Here is a 21,916-nt window from a genome sequence, read left to right on the forward strand (position 1 = left end):
CATGTCTGCGTGGGTTTCCTCCAGGTGTGCCAGTTTCTTCCCACAGTCCAAAGATATGCAGTCTAGATGGATTGGCCAAGCTAAGTTGCCCATTGTGCCCAGGGATGTTTGGGTCAGGTGGGTTATACTTGGGGAAATCAGGGGTAGGGGGGTGGGTCTGGATGGGATGCTCTTCAGAGAAGTGGTGTGAACTTGTTGGGCCAAAGGGCCTGTTTCCATACTGTAGAGATTCAAGGTCCATAACGTTATATTGTAAAGCTCAACCTTTCTTCCCCACACCACACCCCAAATATATTGATACAAGCTTTACTGTAACTTAAAGTTCAAATAAAATATCATTGTAATCTGCTTATAAGACATTGTGATCAGAAGAATTTGCTTTACATTTGTCATTGTTAATGTAACCGTTGAGCACTACTTATATTTTAAGGCTCTTTTCAAACCTAGAGGATGCTAAAAATAATCTTTTTCTTCAATCAGCTCAGAAGATGTAAGTCATGCTTCTATATAGATTGCGTAATTTTCAGTTCAGCAATAGGATCTTTTTGGATGATTGTTTAAAATGTATATTTCACAGGTGCAAAAGACATTGAGTAGGATTAATATGCCACAAAGATGAGATAAAAAGTTAATAATTTCCTAAGTTGTAAGTTTTCTGCTTGTGGGAATTCTCCATACATCACTACAGTAAAATGTCTGCGCAAGGTGTTATGTTTATGTTTGTATGTGTTGCACTGTTTGTAAATGGAACATTTCAAAATACCAAGCCAACAGATGGTTCCAGTGAATCTGGTACTTTTCGTGGTGCTGATCAATATGACTTTTCCATCGTTCTCTCAGGAGGTGGGCAGGAATGTTTCTGGCATTATGCAGACAAGGCAGGCTATTTTTATTTCAATTATGAGGTAGGATCTTGCATTTCTTCCTGCTTTTGTTGTTACTTTCAAATAAAACATGTGGTTGAAATAAATTTTAAAAATTCTTGTGATGAGTGGTCAAAAAGAATTATGTTAAATATTTCAATGTATTCAGATTTAAAAGCAGTAGTTTGCAGATGCTGGAAATGTGAAGTAAAAGCAGAAAATACTGAGCAGGTCAGACAACACTTCAGCATCGGTGGCTGAGCATTACAAACACCTTTATGGAAATAAAACCTTAGACATTAAGATCTGGGTATTTTCTTAACTTCTTGCCCTTATTAATTTTTTTTTCTGTTTTTTAAATTCTGGTTTTGTAACCAAGATGGCACCTTTGTACTTTCACTGTACTCATGTATTCCTATACTTGAGTATGCGTGACAATAAAACTTAATTCTAATACTAAATCAACATTTCGCGTTGATGACCTTTTATTTGTAATTCTGATTGAATGTTCTCATCCTTGCACATGAACTCTATTTTTCATTCCACAGTCGCTGCCTGACCTGTTGAGTATTTATTTGTTATAATTTAATATTAGGAGTGGAGATCACCTGAACCTGTTGTTATTCTTAAGTTATGTTCTGTTTAAATAATTAAGTTACTGACAAATTTGAACTCTCTTTCTGACATCCAAATAGCATTGATACATAAAAGGACAAGGTTACAACACAAAAAATAAGCGGTTTGTGTCAATAGTTAACCTGAACACCTGTAAGTCATATGAATCCCAATTATCCACCCTATTTCCTTGTTCACTAATTTCCTTCAGGAAAGCAAGTTTGTATCCTGACCAGACTGGCTGACATGTGACTCCCGACACACAGCAATGTGTTTGAATTGGATCTGCCCTATGAAATTGCTTTGTGAGCTACTCCATTGTACTAAAGCAATACAGAGACGTTAAATAAGAATAAAACTGAAGTTACTGAAGGACCACTCAGCATTAGCATAGTCACTGGAAACAGCAAAGGCATACCCAATCTAATTATAATTTACTAAGTTCTCCTTACTAATGTTGAGGGAATTGTAGCAAAATTGGAGGAGTTGTCTAACAGGCTAATCAAGCAGCAGCCTGACAGTGTTATACACTCTGAATCATACTTTCTGGCTAATATACAGACCCTTCAATTTGCCATTCCTGGATATGTTTTGCCAACTGACACGCCAAATCCACCAAAAATGGGACGAAAGTGATAGACAATGAGGAGCAAGTTGCTGTGGGAGTCTTGAGTCAGAAATGCATTAGTACAAATGTGCCTCCTGGCTTGCTATAGTCATGTGAACTTTACCATGAGACACTGAGTGAAGTCATCCATTTTACAGCAGTTCAGGAAAGACATCTTTGGACATGTTACGATTGGGTCCTGGCGAGGGCTGTTTTATTTTGGGTGAGGAGCAGGAACTGCCTCCCCTACTTTAATCAAAAACCCAAACTGTCCCCTTCCCCCAACCATTTCTGGCAGTTAGGTTTAGTGATTATGCAAATTATCTGTAAGACATTATAAAAGTAAAATACTGTAGATGCTGGAAATCTGAAACAAATACAATGCTGGAGAAATTGACCGCATATGTAGAGAAAGAAATAGTGTTAACATTTCAAGTCTGGTATGACTTCTTCAAAACTGGAGCTGTAAGGAGTTGTCTGGTTTTTTTGCTTAACTATGTACTCAATGCAAATGTTGAAAAATTTTGTACACAAGTGTTTGGCTAGACAGAAGCAAGACATGTAGGCACAGATTGTCACGAGGGAGATATCAGCAATAGGTACTGATATTTCACTCTATAGCAGGTTGCATCAAACAGGTCAAGAAGGGATAAATGGTCTATGACTGTTGGAATGATGACTGCAGAAAGGAACCGTGAAGTCACCATAAAGTGTCACACAATGCCATTAGCTCTGCGTTATAGTTCAACATAATGATCCAAAAATGAAGCCTGCAAAAATAAGGCTGAGGCTACATGATGACATTGTACGCTGAGATACAGATTTCACAGATTGCATTTGACTATGACAGGAATGAAGGACGAGTTCCAAATCATAGATGGCAAATAAGAGCCACTCACCTTAACATTAGCAAGTCTAAAACTGATATCCCTCAAGTACCAGAATAAATTTGTAACATGTTGCAGAACACAAACCATCTATGAAACAGGGTCTAGAGGAGCACCATGATGTATTTGCAGGTTTAGGGTATCTTCCTGGAGAATATAATCACATCTCTGCCAAGGAAAGTTCTAGCTATCCTCAAGGCCAGACTGAAAGAAAAATAGAGAAGTTTGTAAAGAAGTGAATAACCAAGAAAATGACAACTTCTACAAACTGGATTAGCAGTGTGGTAGCAGTAAAACAACCTAGAAAATATGCATTGACCCAAAGGGTCTGAATAAACCTCTGAAGAGATCTCACTATTGCATATCAACCATCTAAGGAATTTTGACATAATTCACATCGGCAAAAATCTTGACTACCATAGATGCGCAGAATGATTACTGATATGAAGTTGGATAAAAGCAACAGCTTTCTCACTACATTCAGGACAAACTTTGAAAGATATAGACAATTCTGCATGCCCTTGGTATTTCCATCGCTCCAGCAGAGTCAATGTAGATGATATAAGATTCAAATGATATTCCCAGTTTTGAAATGGTGGTGGATGGTTTGCCGGTGTATGGATGCAGAGATACAATGGAAGAAGCCATTGCTGACCATGATTTAAAAAAAGTTATAGTATGACTATTAGAGGAAGATTTCCAGATGCACCTGAACCAAGAAAAAAGTTCAATGAAAGATGCCTGAAGTGAAGTACTTAGGTCATGCACTGATAGTAAAGTTTCTTCATCCAGACGTTGAAAATATGAGAGCTGTAGCAGTAATTCAATGAACAACAGATATAAAATCAGTGCACTGCACTGATTTGTTGGATTAATCAACAATTTGACAAAATTCTTGCTTGTCACCAGAGTATAAACGATTATGCCAACGACATTGGGGCATTGAACAAGAAAGTGTTCACTAAAATGGTGAGGCAATGGCCCAAGTGGTGTTATCGCTGGACTGTTAATCTAGCAACTGCGATAAAATTTTGGGGACCCGGGTTCGAATCCTGCCATGGCAGATGGTGGAATTTGAATTCAATAAAATATTTGGAATTAAGAGTCGAACCATGACCATGAACCCATTGTTGATTGTTGGAAAAAAAACCCCATCTGGTTCATTAATGTCCTTAGGGGAAGGAAACTGTCATCCTTACCTTGTCTGGCCTACATGTGACTCCAGGCCCACAGCAATGTGTTTAATTGTGAACTACCCTCTGGGCAATTAGGGATGGACAATAAGTGCTGCATGGCCAGCAATGTCCTCATCCTGTGAATGAAGTTTTAAAAAAATCAAGCAATCAGTCGTGGCCATTGCAGTATTGAAATGCCATGATATAAATATTAAGTCATCCTACAGTGTGATACCAGCAAGACAAGATTTGGAGCCATCCTACTGCAGCAAGGACATCTAGTCACATTTGCATCCAGGGCATCTAACCCAAAAGAACAACATTACCTTCAGATAGAGGAAGAGTGCCTGACTATTTGCCGGTGAACTTTTTCATTAATATCCACTTGGAAGAGACATGGTCAAATTTGACTGCAAGTCTCTTCAAAGCATTTCTTCAAGCCACTATTAACTGCTCCAAAGTATCTGCATAGAATGGCACTCCAGGTATAGAGATACCATCTAGACATGAAGTACAAATGAGGGACACAGATGGACATCACTGAAATGCTGTCAAGAACAACACACCCTATGAAAGAATTCGAACCTGCTAAGACAGAATATGAAATCTCCCAGATCCAATTTCAAGCAGCAGCTTAATAAGCTGTGGAAGACATCAAATATAAGATACCAGTGCCTTGATCAAATCAAGTGAGAGTCCAGCACTCTAAATGTTGTAAAGTGTAGTGATGAAAACATGGCTTGAAATCATCAAGGATTTCTCTGTGGTCACAAGCATATTGGGCATACAGAAAAGAAAGCATAAGATGGCATTTTGTACGAAGGAATTAGAGTTGTTATCCCTATTGAGTTGAGTTTGTGAAAGTCTCTGAGGAAGGCAATTTATGTGCTTTATTGGCTACACATGAGCAATAAAATCAGGGACCAGGGTGTAACAAGCACCATGCTAAACAAGCTGAAACAATTCTGACGGCACATGATATTCAAAATGGACCATGTGTTATGGACCAGATCAAATCCCTTGAAAACACATATCAAAGAAAAAGACTAGACCTTAACTTTTATCTCCTTTAAAGGCAAGTATAAGATGTTCGATTGATCAAACTACCATGCTATAAGCAAAACACACTTTATTCTTGCACCATAGTTAAAATACAAATTAAAAAATGACATAACTTTAACTCTATCAAAGTACTTAACAAGATAATATATATTTTAATTCTTACTTATCAACTATTCCAATATAGCAGCATTCCATAAACACACCCTTAGAAAAGATAAGTTCAGCAAAGCAGATTTCCCTCACTTGCTATTTCCCCCACTCCTGCAGAATGAACGCTAACAAACTGAATCTAGCAGCCAAAGATAATTCAAGCTTTTGCAGCAGCAGAGAGACAGCTGAATCTAGCAGCTTCAACTCTAAAATCCTAACTTCAACAATTGAAAGTAAAATTAAATGCTGGCTCTGTGTAAGCCTGAGTACACCTACTCATGCATCTTTTGCCTACTTTAAAATACAAATGCAAAGCTATTTACTCTGCTTTCCATGGAACAGTCACCTCTACTCCAGATTTTACAACACCCCTCTTCAAGAGAACCATAACAGACAAATCTCTCTTAAAGGCACATCTCATCACACATGGATGAAGCTGGGAGTAGGTCTCTTCAGCCTCACAGTAACTGTTCATATTGACACTGGACTATTTTGTGTACTGAGAGGTAGATCAGGTGACTTCTTCTGTAACTTGTGAGTTTGTGGGATTCCTGAAAACCCACTTTGGTCATTTCATCATCTCGGTTATTGTGATAAGTGACAATGAACTTCAGTTCATGAGTGAGTATATCAGCCTTAAAGGATCAGAAAATGCATCAACATACACCATCTTCACTCTATCCCCAGGTAAATAGAAATTTTGGGGCAAGAGTATATCTATCAAATGAGTCATAACTCAAGTAAATCCAGACAGCATATAAAGTAATCTTTGAGTGGAGAAACATACCCATGGAAGGGGTGGAAAGTAGCCAGGACAAAGACAAATCTCATGCCACAGTCAAACCACACTTCAAATGGTCCAATTTTGGGCCCCACACCTCAGGAAGGACATACTAGCCCTGGAGTGTGTCCAGCGGAGATTCACACGGATGATCCCTGGAATGGTAGGTTTAGCGTATGATGAACAGCTAAGGATCCTGGGATTGTACTCATTCGAGTTTAGAAGGTTGAGGGGAGATCTAATAGAAACTTACAAGATAATGTATGGTTTAGAAGGGGTGGACGCTCGGAAGTTGTTTCCGTTAGGCGGGGAGACTAGGACCCTTGGGCATAGCCTTAAAATTAGAGGGGGTAAATTTAAAACTGAAATGAGACGACATTTCCTCAGCCAGAGAGCGGTGGGCTTGTGGAATTCATTGCTGCAGAGTGCAGTGGAGGCTGGGACGTTGGATGCCTTCAAGGCAGAGATCGACAAATTCTTGATCTCAAAAGGAATCAAGGGCTACGAGGAGAGTGCAGGGAAGTGGTGTTGAAATGCCCATCAGCCATGACTTAAATGGCAGAGTGGACTTGATAGGCCGAATGGCCTTACTTCCACTCCTATGTCTTATGGTCTTCTGGTGAATAGCTACAGAAGGAAGATATAGCAACAGGCTGAGAGACCAAATCAAGGAAGAACGAAAGAATTCAGCTTTAATTTTGACAAACTGCCAAATCATTGTCAAAGGTGAGCATTGGAGAAATCCAAGCAAGGTACAAACCTTCAGTGCTGTCAAAAACAGACAGCCCAAGTGGGAACTTGGGACCTGCATTGAGCAGATGATCATACACAATGGAAGCAAATGACCAGATACTCTCTGGAAATCATAGGCACGTATGTACAACTGGAAATGTTGTTCCTCAACTGCAAGCAACTAATCAAGATGTTGTCTGCTAAGACCATCAGTCCTAGAAAAAGGTTCACAGCAAACCAACATAGAAATAAAGCAATAAAAAGTGTCATAGCAACAAAATTAACAAGGGATTGACACTCCAGAGAAGTAACATCACCCAGATTAGCAGCCAACGACAATGTGCCTACATATCACTAACAGACAGTCATGACTTAAAGATGCTGTATGTAATGCATATACTGATAAGAATAATGAACTATTAATGCATGATATCTTTAATTATTATGGATAACTCACAATTTAAATGACTAATTTATTTTTGGGTTTTTTTTGTATAAGCAGGAACTTATTAGAATGAAAATGCAGTATTGTGCTAATGTGCCTTCTGGCTAATCATTCACACAAACTTTGCCATGAGACATCAGAGGCATCCATCTTAAAACAGTTCAGCTAAACTGACCAAGGCTTGAAGGGCATTGGGACCAATTGAGAAACTTGGTGATGGATAATGACATCCCTCATATGAAGCATAGATTATACCCTTGCTATCCTCAAGTGTTTCTTCCGATGGTGTTCAACATGGAGAAGTCACAGGATCATGGAATTGTTGCATAAGGAGGCTACTCAGCCCATTATGTCTTCTCCAGTTCTCTGAATGAGCATTTTGACTTTGTGCCATTCTCCCGCCTTTGCCTGTAACCATGAAATTGTTTCTATTCGATCATCTTCTTCCATATTGAAAGCATGATTGAACCTGCATTCACCTCAACTTCTGGCAGTGCTTCAAGTCGTTACTATTTGCTTGTGAAAATATTTTTGTCTCAAATTGCATTTGCTTCCGTTTCAGATTACTCTAAATCTGTGCCTCTTGTTCTTGATCCTTTTGCAAGTGGGATATCTCCTTTTAGCCTTCTTTTTATCAAGGAAATCCAATTACTTAATCTAATTTCGTAACTAAATTTTTCTCATTCCTGGAATCATTCTTCTCAACCTCTGCTGCACCCTCTCTAATGCATTCACATCCTTCCTGAAGTGTGGCACCCAGAAATGTACACAGTATTTCAGCTGAGGTTTAACTAGTGTCCTATATAAGTTTGGCATATCTTCCTTGTTTTTGTACACATGCAGTTCCATGTTGCTGGAATAACAAGTTAAAAATGAGAAAAAAAGTTTGGGAATCTATGTTTTGTTTTAAACAAGTCTGGAATTTTCTGGTTTGTGTGTGTTTTTCTTATGCCCTGATTTTGCACTCAGCTCAAAGCCAAGTTTTCTGTCCAGTTTCATTTTGGGCTATTCACTGATGTAGATTGACACAACTGCCTGACTTTCAGGGCCACCTCAGAGTTGAATTATGAGTGAATTACATTGGAAAGGAACTGGAATAATATAGATCAAATCCCATATAGACAATGGGTTTCCTTCACTTAAGGACTTTAGTGAATCATATGAGTTCGCCTTTTCAAAGTCAAAGACATTTATGGTCTCTTTTAGTGATTCTAGCCGCTTACTTCCATACTTTGAAAATGTGAACTACTTTCTTTAACCTACCTTGGAGGGATTTGAACACATATTCTTTACTAGTCCAGTGATTTGACTGTGCACTTGGTACTTAGCTTATTTTACATTTTGAAAAATTATTAATCTAGTGTTCCTCAGCATAGGGTGGCCTTTACAATGCACTACAGAAAGGGTCACCAGACCCGAAATGTTAACTCTTTTTTTCCTTCACAGATGCTGCCAGGCCTGCTGAGCTTTTCCAGCAAGTTTGCTTTTGTTCATTTATAATGTACTGACTTGCAAATTGGTTGCAGATTAATTCAGATCCAACCATAGGTACTGTATTAATGTATAACTATTGACAACTTCTGGTCATTGTAATCAAAATTATCTTAATGCAGTATTGTGTCTTTTATATGTTTGAAACATCTCTAAAATCTAATTCCTCCTAGGTTCAGTGGATGATGGGATTGCAGAATAACCGAGCTGTAACTGCCACCGTCAATGCACCCACTGGGCACCTGATTGATACATCCAGAGAAGCAAGTGGCCAAATTAATTTCAAAACAAATGAATCAGGTACATACAGTGATCTTATTTCAAGTAAACACTACTGGTAAAATGTTCATGATTGTGCTGTGTTAAATCTACCATTTGTGTTTTTGCATCATTATTATTCTATGGTTAAATAATAAAGCAGCTTGTAAAATTGAATATTCCATTCTGTGGTGGAGGTAAACTGATGATGTACTATATATTTCATGGAGTAATGCATTTCTTGATAAATTACTCAAATTTATTAGTGGAGACATGGGGAAATTCTGTTGCGAGTAAGGAGGTTTTTACAAGAAAAGCCAAAACAAATTGAGGTGGGGAGGCACAGGGATGACTTAAAGGATAAGTTAGGTTCTTACTTTTCATTCAAAATGATCACTTCCTTACTTTCACAACGTGACACTTGCGGTTAATGCATTGTAAAATTCAGTGACATCAGTTTTGTTACTATAACTAGCCTGGGCTTCTTGCCTTTAAGGATTGAATCATAGTGTCCCAAAAATCTGAATGAAAGCAGAATTTGGGGCTGTAATTTAGGAGTGAAGCTGAATAGGCACATGTGTATTACAATATAACATCTCAACAAATGACAGAGACAGTACTTGGTAAGACAGGACCAATATGAAACTTTATTTCCCAGTGAGTAAACAACAGAGCAACAGTTTTGAGCAGATTTACTTGATTCAATGGACAAAATTTATCATACAATTCATATAGAGCAGGACGAAACTATTCAGCCGACCAAGTCTGCACTACCCATCCAAAGAGTGTCTCACCTAGACCCATCCTCCCTGACCCCGTACCCCCATCCCCATAACTCCACATTTACTATGTATGACTATAATCCACCTAGCCTGCACACCCGTGGACACTACATGTCAAATTAGCATGACCAAAATCACCTAACCTGCACATCTTTGGACTATGTAAAGGAACCAGAGCACCCGGCCAAAACCCATACAGATGCAGGGAAATGTGCAGACTCCAGACACTCAGTCACATGGGTAGCATGGTGGCAGTGGTTCGCATTGCTGCCTGACAACTGGGTTCCATTCCAGCTTTGGGTGACCGTCTTTCTGCACTGTTGGGATTCTGTGAATCTATTACTTACCTTTACCTAATCATGCAGAAATACTGAGCACAGTGCATTTACCCATATTAGTGTTGTAGTCTTGGGTAGTTCACTGCCACAGCCTTCTTTCAGTATGCTGAGACTGTCTAATTAACAGTAGTAGAGGATCATCTGAATCTAACAAAGGAGGTATTCACACTCACCTAAACTTGCTAGGCATAGTTACTCAGCACTATCAGGTGCTGTGCTATATATGTCTGCTGCTGTCAGAAACTCATGCAGAATTCAACTGGCCAAAGACTGTGTGACATCATCAGATTAAATGGAACTTAATGCAACATGTATATTAACTCCTTCAAAACCATTAACTTGTACAATAGTTAGTTGCTCAACTTGCTTGACATAAACAAACGAATAAAGATAATTGACCTGAAGTACTGGGAGGTGTGGAATCTTCTATTCTGTCTGGTAGTGCATTGGAAGTGGGAAAGGGATTTCATTGGGCTTGCTCCCTGTTTGCCACCACTGCACTTAAGTCCAAGGATGAGAAGGTGTGTGGGGAACCTTCCCATCCTGCTGCCAATTAATGTATTTGAGTGGCCAATTAATTACCATCTAAGGACCTTGTTCCACCACCACTTGTATTAATGCAGCTATAAGGAGGCTTATGTCATGCAACATGCACTTGCCTGTTGTCTTCTGGGTACAGGCCTCATTCCTTCAAATGCACTTAGTACCTGATCAACAAACATGGCACTTTTAAAGGGAGTCCACTGACCCAACCCATTGCCCTTGTTGCTGACCCAACTACATCGTCTAGCCTGTGATTCCCATCCATCAGACTCTCCCACCAATACTTAGCTGTGACCTGGATCATTCCATAATCCTGGGTCTCCGATAGATGCCCAAAATGCTCATAGGAGCGGCTGATGTCACTGAATCTTATCATGTATTAACCACAAGTAGCAATTTGTAAAAGTAAAGAAAATAGTCAATCTGAAAGAAAAAATGCTTTCTGTCTTAAAATTGCTGCAGAAATCCAACAGTTTGTTGTTGATACTAAAGAAGATTTTTAAGAACTGGCTGAGACAATATTGCATTTCATTGGCAATCAGATCTTGATTTCTTTCAGGTTTTTATCAAATTTGTTTGAACAACTTTTTGTCACACTTTGGATCAAAGCAGATCTTTATCAGTTTTGGAGTTTACTATGATGGTTTTGATGAGAAAATAGAAGCAGAAAACAAAGAAAAAGTTCAACTGAATGACACACTTGCTGCTATTCAGGTGAGAAACAATGGTCAGATTAAGGTATCAGCACATTTAATACTGTCTTCCTCCCTTCTCTTCAAAGCAGTCAGTTGCTACAGTTGCAATCGTTTCCTTTCCCTGCCTGATGGTTTAAGAAAGTAAAGTTACTGAGTAGTGTTACACTGTCTTATTTTAAGGTAATTTTAAAGTAACGGACATTACATTTGCAGGCTTTGATGATGAGGCATTCCTCAGTTCTGGTGAGAAGAAAGGGACTTGCTTAATTTGATTATTTTAGTCAAAACTTAAGTTAGAAATTGGTAGGCTTCATCTTTATTTTGCATAAACTGTTAGATAAGAATGTACATTTAGCCTTCAGTCCCTTACTTCATATCGGTCAATCCCGGAATCGGACAAGCATTGACGCAGAGTGAAAAATGTCAATTCAGTGATGGCTCTGATGTGAAAATAGGCACATAGATCATTGTAAATTGACCTTCAGAACTTCAGCAATCCTTCCAAAAACAGGGATAAATTCGAATGCTATGTACAAGTTGTAAAAAGCTTGTATTGGTGTAGGTGGTCACCATTTTTGAAATGTGAAGAAAAGACACGGTATGATGCAAATATTGAAAGATAGAAAACAGGAGTGTACTATTCAGCTCTTCAATCTTTTTCCACCATTTAACACAATGATGGCTGATCATCCAACTCAGTACCCTGTTCCCACCTTCTTCCCACCCCGAAATGCACTGCTATTAAATCTATTATAATGGACTCAATACTGATGTCAGGCCATCTGGGCTATATTTTCTTGTTTCCTCTCTGGCTCCTTTTCCAAAATAGTACTGACCGAATTAGTTCTACTTGGATATGTTTGACCATATTGAAACATTTTATTGACTGTGAAATTCATTCTCTTTGCCATCCAATTCACAGAGTTAATCAAATTTGTTTTGAGTCACTTGTGTAATGCATACTTGTAAGGATTCCATTCTGGAGCATGTTTGTCACTTTTGCTCCCAGAACGAAACCACCACAATAAAACATCTTCCTCCCTATCCATTTAATTGGATATTCTGTATTTTTTGAATGATTTAATGACAGTTTAATAGCATCTCATGATTTAACGACAGAACTGCATAAAATATGAAATGGAGCAGAGTGCAAATTTCCATTCTCTTGGCAAATGGTTTTTCTCTTTCAAACATCCATTTATTTTATTCAATCTAGATATGATATTTGAAAGGTTTGTTGAGGCGCACATCCAAATATTAAACTATAAATTTTAGACCCCTGATATAACCACAGTTTAAACTGGCATCCATTGATTTCATTGTTTATCTCAAATCTGAACACCTCTGATAGGTTCTAATTTGATGCACTATCAACCCAGAACTTCACTCCCTCTTAATACATTTAGCCATTTCCACGTACATGGACAATTATTCCTTTAGGTAGCTTGGTTTTTGACATGGTATTATATTTGAAAACTAAATTAAAAATGATTTTAATATCATTTTGTTGGCCATGCAGGCTTGTATTACTGTGAATCTTGCCTTTTCATGTCCTTTCAAACCTTTCACTGTACCATTTTTTACTTGAAGTATCAAAATTCAAGGCATTTCACCCACGCTGTTGCTATAACAATGGGTACTCATTTTTGCTGCTGTTTGATGAAGTAACATCGAAAACATATAATATTAGCATTGGATCCCTTTGATAGTCTCTGAAACATTTTGTTCTGCACAATTATACTATTTTGTTCCATTAGCTGGCTTCACAAACTAGCCATTGCCTTGAAATCTTTGCTAAATTTATTGTTTAATTTGGCCCACTTAAGTACATATGTGCTTATTGCATTTTTCATGATATTGTAAACTTTCTGAGGAATTTCAAGGACCCATTCCAATACAAATTCATTCTCAAATGAAAGGTGTGTGATGTATGTGTATTTTATATATTTATATATATGAAAAATTCTTTCTCAGAGTTTAGATTTCAAAGTCGTAGCATATAGGTATCAGTCATTTTTGTGAAGTAGTTTAAAAATTAACTAAGTCAGTCATTTTGGAACCATGAGTTTAAGTCCACAAATGCCAGAAGAATGCTAAAGGCCTCCTGGAGGGTTAATGGAAGTTTGTTTATATGTTGGGGTTTATGACAGGAGAAGGAGATAAAACAAATATTAAACCACTATCTTAGCAGAAGCTAGAATGAAAAACATCTTTTAAAAAAAATTAGTTTAAAAAAAGCTTATAAGTTGAGTTCAGAAAAGACCTGACTGAAGTCAGGTGTAAGAATAGCTTCTCCTAGAAAAGGAGCTTGTTCAGAGCAGTTAAGGGAATAAATTATCTATATGTAGATGTTGTAGTTTGTGTAAACTTTGAGACCAGGAATGTTTGGTTAAAGCTGTGCAGATTATTAAATGTCTGAGGTTTTCTAAGCTCTCGGTGATGTGAACAGCTTTGGGAAAAGGCCTTGCAGCTCTTAGGATTGGAACTGAAAAGAAATTGTTAAAGTACATGTGGATCTGATAGGGAAGGAAAATTTCTTTGGACTTTGATTAACTGTAATTGTTCATGTACGTGAAAATGGCTAAATGTATTAAGATGTAGTGTAATTGTGGGTTGATATTACATGGAATTAGAGTTTATCAGTCGGCGAGATGTTCAGATTTGAGATTAAAAAATGAAATTAATAGGTACCAAAGATAAAGTAACATTAAACGGCAGCTATAACGGGGGTCTAATATTTATAGTTTAATCTTTGGATTTTGTTTTGCCAGGTGTTTGAAATATTTTAAACTATGTTATATGTAGATAACTTGGTTTGTTTTATCATTTTTGTTTCTTTTGCAAAATGAATTTATGCTCAGTTGTTAAAACCAAATCTGCACCCTGGAGTTCATACATTTCAGTGAAAGATCACCATGTTAAATTGAAGAACAAAAACAAAATATTATCTATTAGACAGATTTAGTTCTGGGATCTCACCTGTCCAGTAGTGTCATCATAAGAGGTGGGAAGTCCTTATATTTAAAGTGCATTTTATCTTTGACATTTATTCAGGGTACATTCTTTCTTCCTCCATGTTTGCACAGTTTTCTTTTGTTCACCAACAGAACTCAATGCTGCAGTACAGTTATTTGGTGGGTTAGCAAATGTTAGCTTGAAACCAGCTTTATACTTCATTCAGATGATTGTTGTGTCCAGAGTAATTAAAATATATCATAGTACACTGAACTATAATTACTGCTGAGTAATTTGTTGTCTTAAAAAATACATTTTTATAAGTCTTCTTTTGCAAGAAAATTAACATTTTAGAGGTTCTGTCTTTCTCTTTTCCTAATCTTTAAATAACGATCTTTATATGTTAATATTAATTTATATTTCCCGCTTTGTTCTTCTTGGTTTGGACTCCACTTAGCTCATTAAGGATTTTTTAGACTGATTGATGAAAAATGCCATTGTTACCTTCCCTGCTGACACAAGCTACAAATGTCTCTGAGAGGTCTCTGCATTTGTAAGAGTACTGGATTAGAAGAAATCTCTAATGAACCAGGAAAATCTGTGGGCTGCAGGCAGTGAAATGAGTGTCAAGTGCCATTCCTTGTTGCTGAAAGCAGATCTTGAATGATTGTTCAGTTGATCACTGGAAATTTCTGGTGATTCTGATGATCAGCTCTGAGGAAGGGTCACTGGACCCGAGACGTTAAGTCTGATTTTTTTCTTTACAGATGCTGCCAAACCTGCTGAGCTTTACCAGCAACTTCTGTTTTTGTTCTCAAATTATTGCTTCTCCATTTCCCCACACTGACAGAGAAACATTACTTTTAACTCTAATTTCATCTTTCCTTCCAAGTCATATTGATACTTTTCTCTCTCCCACCTTGATGGAATTTGGCATTCTGTCTTCCAACATTGTTCAAGCTGATAAAATGTGAGGCTGGATGAACACAGCAGGCCCAGCAGCATCTCAGGAGCACAAAAGCTGACGTTTCAGGCCTAGACCCTTCATCAGAACTGATGAAGGGTCTAGGCCTGAAACGTCAGCTTTTGTGCTCCTGAGATGCTGCTTGGCCTGCTGTGTCCATCCAGCCTCACATTTTATTATCTTGGATTCTCCAGCATCTGCAGTTCACATTATCAGTGTTCAAGCTGATGCCATTCTCCCCTTCATCAGCCAAGCTGATATTCTTCACATTGATTTGAAACTGTGCTCATACACATTAACTGTCAGCAGGCACATGCAACAACTCTGTCACTTCACACATGTACAATAAGGTTCTGCGCCAAAATTGCAAAGGCATTTGGGAGTCTAAAACAATCTTTGATTGCTGGTATTGCCTCAGATATATGTGAGATGCTGAAGGCTGCCATATGTTAAACATCAACAACGCTAGATGGCGATAATAGAGCAGAATTCTGTTCTGAAATATATTGAATGCGTCAGTGGTTTAAAGAAGGAAGCAAAATTATTTAATGGATTGAAACCTTTATATCTTTCCAAACTAAATAGTTTAAAGCTGAAATGGTAAACCTATTTATACGGTAAAACTGGTGTTAGTACAAAAACTTGCTTAAGAAATGCTTGAAGAGAAAATGGATTAGGTGCTGTTTCTAGAGGTGTGGGGATCAGCTGAAAGGTGTCAATGATGTAAAAGAGGTGATGTTGAATCAGCCAACCTGGATATATAGAATATATTTGGAACCATAACAATTTATGGAACTGGAAGTGAGGCTCTGTGGAGAATGGGGTGCTCAATCACCATTGCCTGAGAGGAGTTGCTTTAATTCTTCCCTTTCTTGATAATAGATATTATCAATTACATAACTTCTGTTGCATTATACTAATTGAGAAATATCAGCCAATGTGGCAGCTAATTTTCACACAGTAAATCCTATGAACAGCACTAATTTAGTTTTGGTGAGGTTACTTGAAAGAAGTATGGGAGCATATCAAATGAACTCTCAACATTTCTTTGATGAGTGCCATGAGTTCTTTTAGTATTCACCCACACCACAGTAGAAATTTTGTTTAAATGTGTCAACCCAAGCCCACAAACTCCAATTGTGGAAGTTTTTAAAAAATTAATATTTAGTCTTACAATATGACCATCATTATCAAGGCCATAATTTATTGTCCATCCTTTGACCACTCCTTGAATTACTACAATCCATGTGGCACATCCACATTGCTTTTTTTTCTGCAGTGGTTTAATACATTTGAGCTGAATGTTCAGTCTTTTTAGTGGGCAGTGAAGAACCAAGCATGTAGCTGTGGGTCTGTAATCATGTATAGGCCATTAGGAAATGATGGCAGATTTTCTGCCTTAAAGGGCATTAGAAAAGCAGATGGATTTTTACAACAGCTTTCCGGTTTCATGGTTATTATTACTAGTATTTTATTCCAGAATTTGTGTTAATTGAACTAAAATTCTCCAGTTTCACGATAAGATTTAAATTCCTGTTTCTGGTGCATTCTGTCAGGTGTTTGGATTCCTAATCCAATAAATTACTAGAATGCAACCTCCCAGTATTCAGTACTGCAAGTAGACAAAAACATTGTTTATATTAATTACCTTCTGGTAAGTGACATGCTCATGGAGCCAAGCTGATTCATCAAAAGAATTGACGGTCATTCTTATGCTCATTGTGGGGCAATCATGACTTGAAATAACGAACCACACAACATCCTGTGAATGAATGAAAAATGTCATAAGGTTTGCATATGATTATGATGACATTAAAATAACGTTAGACACTTACTCATTAGTCTGTTTCCCACTTCACATTGCACTATATTAAGGCTTCCCATTAATGATGCTTCTTATTAACAAGGCAACCCTGACCATTCTGATTCAAAGCCAAACTGCCAAATCCTAATGACAAAAGCAGGAAAAATCAATCCAACCAAACACCAATCCAGCAACCCACTCTCAATTCTTAGAAAATTGTTCGTCGTGTTGATAGATCTATTAAACGTGTTTCTTCGTTAATATCCAAATCTCTGTTGCTCATTTTGGTGTCCATCATTTAGCTCCAGATTGCATGACAGCCTTGTTCCAAACATATACAAAAGAGAGAAATTCCGGAGGTAAGAACGGAATGACTACATTTCATATGAGGTAGCATTTGGTGGGATATGGCATCAAAGAGCAGAAATCATACTTCATATAAACAAAGATGATTGTAGTTGTAGTACAACAATTATTCCAGCCCCATTCTACTCCTTGGGGCAATGTCCTGAACTCTTTGGAGATTGTTTTTTAATCAACCTGTTTCAGAAATGTCATTATACACCACTGGAGCAGGTGGGACTTGAATCTCAGTCTCCTGGCTTGGAGGTGGATGCTTAATGAATTATTTTACCTCTGTCAATTTCCTGATGATTACACAACATTCAATTCCATTCATAAGTCCTCAGATAATGTCGCAGTTTGGGGCTAAACGCAAAAAGGCCCAAGCAGCATTTAAATTTGGGCTGCACATTTACGCTGCAGAAATGTCAGATGGTGACCACCTTCAACAAGAGAGAGCCTGACTACCTTCCATTGACATTTAATGTTGAATATTCACATTCCCCACATAAAAGACTACTACTGTTGGAGATGGTAAGCTTGAAATTTCACATCCATTTCTACATTAACTGAAACTGAATTGAACCAACTATTTACATGCAGTGACAGCAAACAGAGATTAGAATTAGACAATTTGATTGGCAGTATATAATCTTTAAATATTCACAACCTTCACCATTGCTTCACTCTGGTTTGCAAGATCTGCAAGATGTACTACAGCAACTCACGAAAGCTTCTTTTACCCCAACCACTTATGAGGATTTTGGCAGCAGACACATAAGAGCACCAGCAGCAGTCTCAGCATGAAGAATGCTGGATGCAAACCCTGGAACTCCATATTTAACCACACTCTAAGAGTATTTTTACCAGATGCACAGCGATGGTTTTAGTTGCTGGCTTGTCATCACGTTCCCCAGACAAATAGGAACAGGCAATAACTCATTGCGTGCGTCCAATGCCTGAACCCAGTAAATTAATTTGAAAAATGTGAGGTTTGCACAGCCAGTCTGATTTATCTTCTCTCAAACAGACAGGAATACATCAGATGACTAAGCATAGATCATGAGAGATAGTAGGAACTGCTGATGCTGGAGAATTTGAGATACCAAGATGTAGAGCTGGATGAGTACAGCAGGCCAAGCAGCATCAGAGGAGCAGGAAAGCTGATGTTTCAGGTCTGGATCCCTCTTCAGAAAATTTTCTAATGCTGCTTGGCCTGCTATGTTCATCCAGCTCCACACCTTGTTATCTAAACATAGATCATGCATGTGCACCTACATTGCTGCAATGAATTTACAAAGGGAACAGACACACTCAATTTTCTCCCGTTTCCTGCTGATGTTGTTGATTCTTTATGGAAACCCAGAAGTCCTTTCATATCCATTCCACATCAGATGAGCCAAGGCATGAACCAATGATAGGTTGGCTGACCCTGAACTCATTGACATGTAACAATCATTTAGACTCATTTTCTAGCAGAGACTAAGACCTAAGGGCACAGCCTCGGAGTGAAGTAATGACCCTTTAGAACTGAAGTGAGGAGGAATTTCTTCAGCCAGAAGGTGGAACTCATTGTCACAGAGAGTGGTGCAGACCACTTCATTGAGTGTATTTAAGAGAGAGAGAGGTTCTTGATTGGTGGGAGGATCAAGAGTGACATGGGTAAGGCAGGAGAATTGAATTGAGAAGCCTATCTGCCATGATCAATTGGTGGACCAAACTCAATGGTGTAATTCTGCTCCTATGTATTATAGTCTAATGGACAGCAAGAAACTTCTCACCCCCATTCCACATCAGGGAAACTGAGCTAATAGGGGAATTTTCCCAGGCTAGGAGGTAGATTTGCGTGAAATAAATTAAATACCTTACATTTTTTTGACAAGTGATTGGTAACTTCTTGGAAGTCAGTCTACTTGTCTTGCAATTCACTTACCTTCAGCTGCACTTCCCTGTTATCTGCCTTCACTGTGGCATAGACAAATTTATGTAGCTCTCACTGCTATCTCCTACAAAAAGAAAGAGGAGTTCAACACTCACAACAACAGCAGCAGCAGTCATAAAAGCAACACAACAGCAGCACTAACTGCATTCTCCTCAGCCACATGACTCTCAACAAGGCAATGGGGAATGACATGTGTAATGCTAATGACTCTGAACTAGTAATCCAACATCTCAAACTAATGTTCTGGGAATATGGTTTCAATAAAAATATGGAATAAGACTGGAACAGTGTAATCACTGTTCAATATTGCAGAAACCCATCTGATTCACAGATGTTTTTTAGGGAAGGACATCTGCCTCCTTACCTGGATAACAAAGTGTGAAGCTGGATGAACACAGCAGGCCAAGCAGCATCTCAGGAGCACAAAAGCTGAAGTTTTGGGGTCTAGGCCCGAAACGTCAGCTTTTGTGCTCCTGAGATGCTGCTTGGCCTGCTGTGTTCATCCAGCTTCACACTTTGTTATCTTGGATTCTCCTGCATCTGCAGTTCGCATTATCACTGCCTCCTTACCTGGTCTGGCTTACACATGACTCCAGGCCAACAGAAATGTGCTTACCCAAAAACTGGCCTCTGGGCAACTAGGAATAGGCAATAAGTGCTGGCCTAGCCAGCATCCAATTAACTGTATATTCTTTCTAAAACTAGCCATTTTCAAGGAGGCAAGATATCAACAAACTCTTCAAACAAATCCTCTTTCTGACTTGGCCGGGTTTGCACTTATTGCCAGTGTCATTTAAGATGCTGTCACTGGAGGTCTCTTCCTGTTCCTCTCCCCTGGATTGATCTCTGGCACTTGCTACAGAATGTTAAACTTCAGGAGCACCAAAGCTTAATGTTCTTCACTTATTATGACATGTCCTGGTGTCAATTTAATTAGATTCCCTGCTTTTGATGGAACCAGTGTGTCATCCCTCCAGCTCTCTTAGACTAGCCGGAGAACCTAGATGTAGAATTCAAATCCTATGAATCAATTAAAGATCTTCAGCAAAGCCTGCCTCGGCTGTCAATGAATTCATGGTCCCCTAGGTGTCCTGCCGTTTAGCCAGTAATCAAGTTTGGGAAAATTTCACCCAATGCCTTGGCTGCAGCATGCATATTCATTGATGTGCAATTTATCATTTGTAAGTGTATCTTGCTCTTAATTTAACATCTATCTTTTTCCTTTTCACAGGGTACAACCATCAAAGTACAAAGCAACGTCTTCCATATGTGGAGATTTTATAACTTTGCCAGAATGCGCAAAGGAGCTGATTACTTTATTGTACTAGCAAGCAATAACTATGTGAATTGTTGGTCATTTGCCCAGAGTGTAGTCATTGTTTCATCTGGTATTTTACAGCTTTACTTTCTGAAGCGTCTATTTGCTGTCAGAGTCACCACTGCGAGTGAAAACCTCAGATGTTAGACATAGTTACAGTGAAAAAATTAACTGTTAATATGGGTGGATTTCTAAAAAATTACAATTTTTAATCAAGCTTCATCACTTCATCTAATGTTCAGTTTTCATGGGCCAGGGACTAACCATTCAATCCTAGTTTACTGAGTTTCCTTGATGCCTGAACTGCTCTTGTTTGGTTCTCACAAGACAATAAGGTTAATCTATCCACAAACTGATAAATATGCCTGTCAGAAACTTGTGGATGCTCTTTTATGGTTTTATTAGAATGTGGATGTGCAAAACTGCTGACATCTGATTGTTGCTAATATTCAAATTTTGAAGGAGTTTTTTTTTCCCAGGGAAGAAACAAACAAAATGCATGCGAAAATGATCACAACCAACACATTTATTTCTTTTTATTCCCTTCTCACTGTGTTTAACCCAGTCTCATTTCATGTTTTTCGTTTCCTAGATTCAATTTTTGTTTATCATGAAATCATTGTGACATTAAATTGTTCAAAATATGAGACTGTACATTTACTAAATTAAAATAACTCCTGTCAGCTATGTTCAGTGTGTTGGGACTTTTTGTATTGTGCCAAGTAGGCATACGCTTTTAAAAGGAAGGGCAGCTTGGAAATAAATAAAGGTCAGTCTAACCTCTGGGAGATTTTAAATAAACAACATTGGTCTATAAGTTTAGATGCATTTATTCTTGGGCATAAAGCCAGTTCAGGGAGCAATCCTAGGAATGAATTGCCCATCAGCTGAGTCACTAAATGCTCCAGAATGAAAACATCCTGATTATAATGTGTTAGTGGCTTCCTTTTATCCAAGATTGATTAATGGTAATAAGAAACTACAAACAAGAGCTGGGTTATTCAGAGCAAAAATAAATACTTGCAATTCATCCAGTTTGTCAGAGAAATTAAGGGAGGCATTTGAGAAATGAGTTGTTTGGAGAATGGATAGAGATAAAAGTGATTGAGTTTTGATAGAAAGCTCAGCCTGGTTTCAATGTATCTACTTCTGGGTTTAATACAGATG

At 38.2% G+C, this 21,916-nt stretch overlaps 1 protein-coding gene across 1 annotated transcript; it reads left to right on the forward strand.

Annotated features, from left to right (window-relative positions):
- The first annotated feature begins 692 nt into the window (after window positions 1–692).
- On the forward strand, window positions 693–20,927 carry tmed6 (transmembrane p24 trafficking protein 6). Its single transcript, XM_048546950.1, has 4 exons — window positions 693–905; window positions 8,982–9,108; window positions 11,289–11,443; window positions 20,663–20,927. The coding sequence occupies exons 1-4, from the start codon at window positions 693–695 to the stop codon at window positions 20,894–20,896; spliced, it is 729 nt and encodes a 242-aa protein (XP_048402907.1). The 3' UTR covers window positions 20,897–20,927.
- Window positions 20,928–21,916: the final 989 nt, after the last annotated feature.

The sequence above is a fragment of the Stegostoma tigrinum genome, chromosome 16 (genome assembly GCF_030684315.1).
Source record: "Stegostoma tigrinum isolate sSteTig4 chromosome 16, sSteTig4.hap1, whole genome shotgun sequence".
NCBI lineage: Eukaryota > Metazoa > Chordata > Chondrichthyes > Orectolobiformes > Stegostomatidae > Stegostoma > Stegostoma tigrinum.

Coding starts and splice junctions, on each gene's coding strand:
- tmed6 (XM_048546950.1), top strand. CDS start 693: ATGTCTGCGCAAGGTGTTATGTTTATGTTTGTATGTGTTGCACTGTTT. Junction 906..8,981: donor ATTTTTATTTCAATTATGAG/GTAGGATCTTGC, acceptor AATTCCTCCTAG/GTTCAGTGGATGATGGGATT. Junction 9,109..11,288: donor TTTCAAAACAAATGAATCAG/GTACATACAGTG, acceptor GATTTCTTTCAG/GTTTTTATCAAATTTGTTTG.